This window comes from Odontomachus brunneus, unplaced genomic scaffold (assembly GCF_010583005.1).
Source record: "Odontomachus brunneus isolate Ranch 3 - 2012 unplaced genomic scaffold, Obru_v1 Obru_scaffold_243, whole genome shotgun sequence".
In the NCBI taxonomy this organism is placed as follows: domain Eukaryota; kingdom Metazoa; phylum Arthropoda; class Insecta; order Hymenoptera; family Formicidae; genus Odontomachus; species Odontomachus brunneus.
Window position 1 is genome coordinate 187,551 of NW_022639693.1, and position 9,317 is coordinate 196,867.

General features: G+C 33.9%; 1 protein-coding gene across 1 annotated transcript in view; it reads right to left on the bottom strand.

Moving 5' to 3' along the window:
* Positions 1-1,280: 1,280 nt before the first annotated feature.
* Positions 1,281-9,317, bottom strand: part of LOC116852644 (stromal membrane-associated protein 1-like) — an 11,409-nt gene continuing 3,372 nt past the window's right edge. Inside the window, exons 4-8 of the mRNA XM_032833193.1 lie at positions 8,521-8,728; positions 8,174-8,449; positions 7,831-8,105; positions 7,595-7,735; positions 1,281-3,277 (exon numbers count right to left, since the gene is read on the bottom strand). Of these exons, the coding sequence (XP_032689084.1) occupies positions 3,161-3,277; positions 7,595-7,735; positions 7,831-8,105; positions 8,174-8,449; positions 8,521-8,728 (1,017 nt within the window). The 3' untranslated portion in view covers positions 1,281-3,160. The remainder of the gene's footprint in view (positions 3,278-7,594; positions 7,736-7,830; positions 8,106-8,173; positions 8,450-8,520; positions 8,729-9,317) is intronic.

The following is a 9,317-nucleotide window of genomic DNA, read 5'->3' on the forward strand; positions in this document are numbered from 1 at the left end:
CGCGCCAAACTCGGGGAGCGGAGTCAGCGACTCCCACGCATGCGGGAGAGCCGCCCCTCTCTCCTCCTCGAAGTGCCTCGTTACCGAGGGTTTGCACGCAGATTAAGTGCGGCGCACTCTCCCCGAGGCGCCTCCTAGTATTGCGCCCCCGGGTTCTTCCCCAGCGGCGATAGTCTCCGGCTGGACCCATTTGGGGGCTCGGCTCACCAGCAGATACACTGGTGGAGGGGACTTCTGATATATCGTCGCCTCCCCGCCTGCGAGTGCACCGCCCCTCTAGGCCACGCAGATGTGTGGCTGGGAGAGGTGCCCTTTGTCTCCTTCTTGGGCGCCTCTCCCCATCACGCGGGGCCGCCTCGTCCCGCCTTACTCTCTCCTCCTCCTCCTTTTGCGACACAACCGTATCCGCAGTAGGAGATGACGGCCGACCAGCCCTCAACTTCCCCTAACATAGCCCTGATAAAGGCTGGGGAAGAGAGTTCCGTCCCCACCACCTCGATTAGAACCCGGCGCTTTTGTTAGAGATAGCGCTGCAGGGTATGTTGCGTCAAGTCCACTTCGGCACCACAGTGGTGGCTGCGGGAAATGTGTTCCCTACTAATTCTGTGCAGGTACTTATCGAAACAACCATGTCAGGTGAGTACCTGCGTTGTCCGGAAGGACAACTTTCCGTGGGCCTTGTCTACCCATTCCTGTAGACAGGGCCGGATGGCTTCGGCGACCCGACATCCCCAATGGCCCGTCGCCTCCAGATGGATGCTCCACCTAAGGAGTGGACGTTGATAGGCCTGGACCTCTGTACACTCTCCTAACGTTCAACAATAATATTAACCTTCAAAAGTGAATTTATGGATTCTTTTGAAGATACTTTTGAACGTTGCCAACGTTATCCCTTCTTTTTTTTATGGATTTTGTCCGCTTACCCCAAGTGCTTAACAAAATTTGCTCTAACAGATTAGGCTACCTGGATCGTCGCAAAACTCTTGTTTGATAAGATGAGAAGCGAGAAAATATACATTAAAAATTCCTATAAAATACGTTGATAAAGATGTACATATAAAATGACACTTGCAATCAAACAAATTTGTAAAATAGTCTGAATACTTTTCTTTTGTTCCAAAAATCGACAAATAACCGTAAAATTAATGTAACATGTGAATTATCCTCTTTAACTTACCTTCTTTGAATTTGTCACGTTAATTTTACGATTTATTGATCGTTAGAATAAAATAAAAATGTTCGGTCTATTTTATAGACCCGCTCGATCGAGATTGCAAGTATCATTTTGTAAACATATTTTATTTCAATATATTTTACAAGTACTTTTACATATATTTTTTCGCTTCTGATGTCATAAACTAAGAAGACCGCAAAAAAAGACAATAATTTTTATAATTAATAACATTGCAAAATAGAATACACAACCTCTTTTAATTAAAAAAAATTTTCTTTATTTAAAAAATCTCAAGAGAATTTACAAAAATATCTGAATTTTTTTTTAATTAAAAGAAATTCGACAGAGTTTTTAAAAGAATTATCTTTTCTTATTAAAGAATTGTATGTTTTTCATAATCACGTGAAATTTTTTATCCCGTTCTAGCAGTGATCTCGGAATATCAGAGATTTCTAATGAATCATCTAATGTGATTATTCCGAGATTATGATCACAATTTAATAATTTATATAAAAATTGAGAAAGCCGATATTTATTTAATTTTTTCCAAATATTTTATAAAAATTTTCTTTCTCAAAAAATCATATATTCCATTTTTCAGCTCATTCTCTAAAATCACATTAACACATATATCATAATTATCAAATTGTAAGAAGAGAAGAAATCAGAAAAAAGTTGATAATTTTTATTTCTTGATTTTAAGACCGTAAACTCGGTATATAATAATAGATATTAAAACAAATATTTATGTAAATTTTTATTTTTTTATGACTAATCAACTACTAAGTTAATGACCTTGAATTTTTAATTATCCTGTATAAATCGTGACAATAATAACAGAATCGAACTATATTTTGGACAACGTTTAAGTGAGAATTAGATCTCAAACGTATGTGAAACATTACTCTTCAAACGTGAATACTTTCCCTATAATATTACAAGTAAATGTAAGAATGCACTTACAAAAAATTTTAATCTAATTAATAATACATAATAAAAGTAGACACACACATTGAGTACGTGTCAATTATAGTACCTTAAAAATAAGTTCCAAATCAAAGTCTTTTTACATTTCTGACGAAACTTACATGCACACATATGCTCTTTCTACTTGAATTAAACCTGGTTTCACAAATTACTTTAACTGTAGTTGAAAACCCATTCAAACTGACATAATCACATGTTATACAAGGAAATCAATTAATCATTATCCATGCAATAAAAGAATTTATATCTTTTATATTAGACACACAATTAATCAATGTCTGTATGAATATGCATTATTAACTATAAACTTATCTGGATAAACTTTTAATGAATTAAACTCCAGTTAAAATGAATTATGAAGCCAGGTTTTAGGAATAAAAATCAGTATGATCTCTGTGAATTCAACTTTCAATGTCGATGTAGGAAAATGTATAACATTGCGCCAATTGTTAATTACTGTTTATCACAGTATATACTTTTGTCCATCTACATTGTCGAAATCTGAGTTCATTGAAATTATACAGTTTCCTATACTATCGATTTGAATGAATACCTCATTACTCTGAAAGTGGACCCTGGCACATATTTTAATTGCAATTACAAAAGCTCTTATTCTAGCAATATAATTGTACCTTAACAGATACATATTTAGTTTCACGAATAACTTCTTATGATTCGTCAGAAACACATTTTATTCTCTTATCTCGTTTCTCTTCTTCAACAATATTGAAAGCTGACGAGGATCTTTCAAGAAAAATATTTACCAACTCGAAGCACTATACACATTCACGAATCATGTTTCGTATGAGGCAGCATTCGAGTAGTTTTTCTTTTCTTTTTTCTATTTCATTTATGTATTATCTTCCGTTCCATTACTTTCGAAAGCGATATCTCGAATGGACACAGAAACGTTATTACGTTTATAATAATAAACTGTCGACACTAGTACGTAACACTGAATGAAATAATCAACAGGCTAACAATATCCGTAATATCTTTTTACTGCCACAAGTTAGTAGAAAGAGTCTGTCCTGGTAGCGTAGCAGCGGCAGGTTTACCCGTCGTAGTAGCAAAATTCATGTCACTCAGAGATATCTGCGATATTTGTTGCGGTAACTGAAATATTATTATAAATTATTATGAAATATAACTACTATACAAATATATAACTAAAATATCCAACTGAGTAAAGATGGCACAAAAATATATTGTATTATAATAATTACCTAAACATTAAATTATGCTGTTTCTATATCAAAATAGTTTAACATCTTTTAAAAATTTAGATAATGTGCTGTTTTTCAATTGTTAAAATTTTTAGCAAACGAGAATTGACCAACGAAAGACGCACAAGCGCTAGACCATTTTAGTATCCGCTAGTTTTACGTATACATATATAGTGATGGTTCTTAATTTTGATCAAAATCCCATTCGATAGAAAATGAAATAATTGAGAAATAGTACATTATCTATAATGTAAAAAAAAAATAAATACACTTTAGTGCAGAAATATTTGTAGGTAATCGTTATAAAACATCGTCTATATGTGAACAAAAATTTATAATTTTACTTATATTTTTTTCATACGCGTGCACATGTATAATATTAACCGATAAAATTTTAAATATCTTTTTGATTTATGACATACACACACACATACACATACAGGAAAAGAGCTAATTTTAAATAACTATATTTCCAAAACGAAAAATCGTATAAAAACAAGAACGCGCTTTAAAACTTGATGTTCATACTTTCTTATATTATTAATAAAATAAAATAAAAAATTCTATCGTTGCTGCAACTATTCATGAAATCCCTCAAAATCACAATTTTTAATCCACTCTCAGATAGCCAAATCTGCGCAGACAGATTCTAAGCAGAGTCCACTAAAAATGTTTGATGCCAGAAAAACTACAAATTTTACACAGAATCTATTCTATCTGATGATGTTACTAAATTGTTGCCAAAAATCTAAGAGTTTACTGGCATGCTATGTTAGCGGATTGATGGTAAAAATCAAACAGACCCTGTAGTAGTTTGATTGATGGCAAATTGATCGCAGAAACTGAGCAAACTAGCGCGCAATTTGGCGGTAGAATCTGCTCGGTTTTTGCCGCCAATCTGTCGTCCAATCATATCAGCAGACCTAGTCGTTAAAACACAAACTTAATGCGGATACAGATAGCTATGACTTTATTATAGGATTCTGATCGAATTTGTTGTCAATTTTCCAGCATACGAGAGCTGCATGATAAGTACCGTGTTTAATGACTGATGGCGTCACTGACTCAAAGTCTATATACTATCGTTTAACGCCATCTTCCGAACGACGTCAGTCAAAATTTCAGACAGATTTATCGAGTAGTTGTCGAGTTGTTTTGATAACTGTTGAAAGTGGACAAGTTTGTGTTTGTTTGCAACCATGGAAAAAGAACAATATCGGTGATTTGATTCCTTTTTTTAGATGGGAAGACATGCGAGAAAAACAAAGTGAAGTTGCATGCCGTTTATAAGGACCATGCACCTTCGATGACTACCATCAGATATTGGCTCAATGAATTCAAGCGCGACCGAACATCCGTTTTTTATGAAGAACTCCCAGGTCGTCCGACTGAGGTGACTATGGAGAATATAGTCAATAAAATCCATGATTTCGTGTTATCAGACCGCCGGTGAAGATCAGAGAGATTGCTGACATTGTAAATATCTCATTTAAACGCGTACAAAATATCCTACACGAAAAATTGGGCATGAGAAAGCTATTGGCGAGATGGGTGCCGCGTTTGCTCACAGTGGAACAAAATCGGAATTGCATGCCAACTTCGGAGCACTGTTTGGACATATTTAAGCGCAATCCGAAAGAGTTTTTGCGGCGTTTTGTCACTGTTGACGAAACATGGATCCATCACTACATACCAGAAACAAAAGAACAGTCAAAACAATGGACTTCACTACTTCATCACTTCACTTTGGAGCGAACCTGCTCCAAAGAGGGCAAAAACGGTCCCATCGGTCGGAAAGATCATGGCCACTGTTTTTTGGGATTTGCGAGGCATCATTTTCACCGACTATTTGGAGAAGGGAGACAATCACGGGGAAGTACTATGCTAATTATTGCGCCGATTCGACGCTGAATTGAAGAGAAAACGGCCCCATTTAGCGAAGAAAAAAGTGCTCTTTCATCATGACAATGCACCAGCTCATTCGTCCATAATCGCCACAGCAAAACTGGTCGAATTACGCTACGAATTGCTGTCTCATCCACTCTATTCTCCAGATTTGGCTCCCTACGATTTCTAATTATTTCCAAACATGAAAAAATGGCTTGGCGGAAAACGGTTCATGTCAAACGAGGAAGTCAGCGCCGAAACAGAGCGGAGTTCCTATTTTGCGGAGTTCGACAAATCATATTTTTTGGATGGTATAAAAACGTTGGAATATCGCTGGATTAAGTGTATCGAGCTGAAAGGAGACTATGTTGAAAAATAAGTAAAAAAAATTTTTTAAAATGTGTTTAAAATCCCTAACACGGGTACTTATCATACTACTAACATTTTACTGTAGGATATGAAAACTGAGGATAACATGCGCTATATTGACAAAACAATATCATATAAAAAGAAGACAAGAAAGAATGTATTGGAGCGGGAGTTTGAGTAGCTCAGTGGTAAAGAGCAGTCGCCCGGCAAGCGAAAGGTCCCGAGTTCGAGTCCTGGCCCTAGCGACTCCGGTTTCCGATATACTTTTCTCTCTGATTTTTACATTACTTCTTAATTTCAACCTTTTTTTTTTTCAAAATTGTGTTATAAATTTGGACAACAAATTCGTATTTATCGGCCAAAAAATACGTCGAAAATGATTATTCACACTTGTAAGGCAAAAAAAATCAAAACTTATCGGAGTGTAATTAGTGGATCTATAATTGATATATATTTTTAAAATTTTCTAATCAAATTCACTAATCTCGTTAAGTATTTACAGAATATTTCCTTCTTCTAAAAGTAATCATTAAATAGAATAATATTTCATGACGTAGAGAGAGAGAGAGAGAGAGAGAGAGAGAGAGAGAGAGAGAGAGAGAGCTAAAAAGCACCATTGAAAGAAACTCGATTTAGTATCTGTAATATATAGAATCTTACATCGATGATTAAATTCTAAACTGATGACGGGCATATTAAATGTGCAAAATTATACATAGTGTCTGACAATTAAAGACAAAACGCTTATGTGCAAGTAGAGCAGATCAAATTAAACAGGATAACCCTGTATTATTTTGAAAACTTCGCAATATTTATTAAGAAATTAATTAAATAATATTAGCGAATAAATGTATAAAAATTAATAAGACTAGTTTTGTAAATAATATCTAATCTAAGATAACTAGAATCTGTCGACGATCTTCTGATAATAGCAGGTGATTCATAATGATGAATAGTGGAAATATGTAGTCTACCATTATATATCGCCTGCCTTTACCAGAAGATCGTCAATAGATTGCAGCCTTGGATAAAACCTAATCTATAAAACTTGTTCTATCGCTTCCCATGCACTTATTTGCTAATATTGTTTAATTAATTCTAAAAGAATGAAAATTGTTCTAATGATATTCAATCACAAAAATAAAATAATGATAAAGGAATCAGGTAAATAAGAATAAAAAACTTAATTTTGAAGCTAACAATTATATAATTTCCCTCATCATATAAATAAATATAAATACATTGATGATCTAAAATAAAATTGAAACATACGAAATTTAATACTGGCTTGATTCAATATATTTAAAAATTAATAAAGTGACATAATTGTTAACTTCAAGATCATTGTTTTTGGCTGTTATTTAACTAGTTACTTGACTTGTTAATTTCCTTATTATTGTTTTATTTTTGAGATTAATTAATTCCTTAATATTGCTTTAATATTCTTATTACAAAACTTGCAAAATGGTAGAGGATTTTCCTGTTCAATTTGATTTGTGTTACCTATACCCGAGTGTTTTGCTCTTAATTGTCCGACACTTTACACACACATGCACGCACACACGCACACATACACGCGCGCGTACGTACGCGCACACAAAGTACACTTAAATTTGTAGCAAAATTCAGTTATATGCTGCAACAAAATAACTTTGAACAATCAGATCATCAATTTTAATCAGATTATGAGCTGTCTGTTCCAACTTTTTGGTAAGCTACCTAACAGTTAAATCATATGTTTGTCTTCATTTTTTCTTCAAATTAAACAAAGAAAAACTATAATAAACTATGACTATGATTTAACTGTTAAGGTTGCTTACCAAAAAGTTGGAACAATCGGCTCTATTATATATATAATATATCCCATATATTATAATCAATATATGCCATATTTTATCATTTTAAAATTGAATCCGAATACTTCCCAAAATAAACATTTTGCTTTACAAACCTGAGTAGCAAATGTAGCAGTTTGTTGCTGTGCTGTTAAATTAAAAAATGGGTTACTACCAGGAGCTGGTTGGAGATTCTGCGTCAACATGCCGCTCCATCCGTTATTACTAGCGATATTACTTTGTCCTAATTGCATCATCTGCAAAATTAGAATAAAGTAAAAACTTTAAATATAAGAAAAGAATATGAAGATAATTCTTAGTATATTCGATAGTACAAAAAGTTATGATATACCATTTGAGGTGGCATTGTGATAGTGGAATTTGATATTCCATTCAGCTGATTCAATTGTCCCATATGTAAGCAATTATTTAAAGGATTAGCTGCTACCACACCTATCGAATTAGGATTCGCTAGAATTTGATTTTGATTAACGGGTATTTGGTTTGTAACTGGTATTTGTGTTGGAAGTTGGCCAAGTTGACCCAAGGAACTTTGTTGTCCAAATGCGCCCACATTTGTCATCTGCTGTTTATATGGTATAGGATGCTGATGAGGATACACTGTTCCTGAAATATGATAAATACAAAAACAGCTCAAGCTATTTAATCAATATAATTCTCGTTTTATACTTTACCTGGGACACCATAAATTGTTGGTTGATGACTTGGTGTGCCATACAGTGCTAAAATACTATCCTTTGTCATTTTACTTTTCTCCTGAGATACTGACCTAAGAGATGATTGGTCAAAGAAACTTTCTTCCTCGTTTTTACTTGTAATAGTGGTTGTATTATTTGCATCAGAAGTATCATTTCCAGTTGAGGTCGCTGAAGCAGGTGGTGCAGACAAGAAGGATGAAAATATATCATCACCAGAACCATTGACATTTGTTTGATTAGCTGTTGGTGCATCTGTTAATAGTAATGCTATGAAAGAATTATTGTATATTTCGTGAACGTTACATGTTAGATAAAAAACCTACCAAGACCTAAGAGATCCAAAGTTGCAGAATTGTTTGTTCTACCCAATTTCGGACTGAAGCTGACAGAACGAGGTTTTGGCAGTTGAGGCACTACTTCTGGTTTTTTTACAGGTGGAAGTACGTTTTGATTGGTAGCTCCTTTGCAACTCTCCTTTTTTCGTCTACGTTGTCTCTCAGCTTCTTCATCAAGTTCTTTATCCCAATTTACCTACAACAATGGTGATTTATTAAAACTCGAAATAACAAGCACGTTATGATAATTTAATAAATATGTAAAATTAATATACAGTGTGTCCCATAAGTTCGGCAACGGCAAGAAACTCGGCGGGGGAGCATTTTAGAGAAAAATGTTTCCAATAAAAGTTGTAAGGCTTAAAAAGTCGCATTTAATGACAGTAGTTATTTGACCTAAGATGACGTCGCCAAGGTCAGGACAAGGTCAACTTTGCTTTTTTAAATAGAAATACATATTTTTTATTACGGGATTTTATTCTACGTAAAAAAGCAAACAACTTTTGCTTGAAAAAATTTTTTATACGACCTCTATTTTCTAAGATATTTACGTAAATATCTACAAAATTATTGGTTTCAATAATTTTTTACTTGAATTCTATTAACTTTACCGAAAAATATTAAGAGATAAAAATTGCTTATTTTGTTTTCAAAGAGCTCTGAGAATTTTTTCAGAATTTTGTGTTAACTTTTTAGTACTTCAAGAAAATGCAAGAAAATGCAGTACTAAAAAATTAATATAAAATTCTGAAAAAATTCTCAGAGCTCTATGAGAACAAAATAAA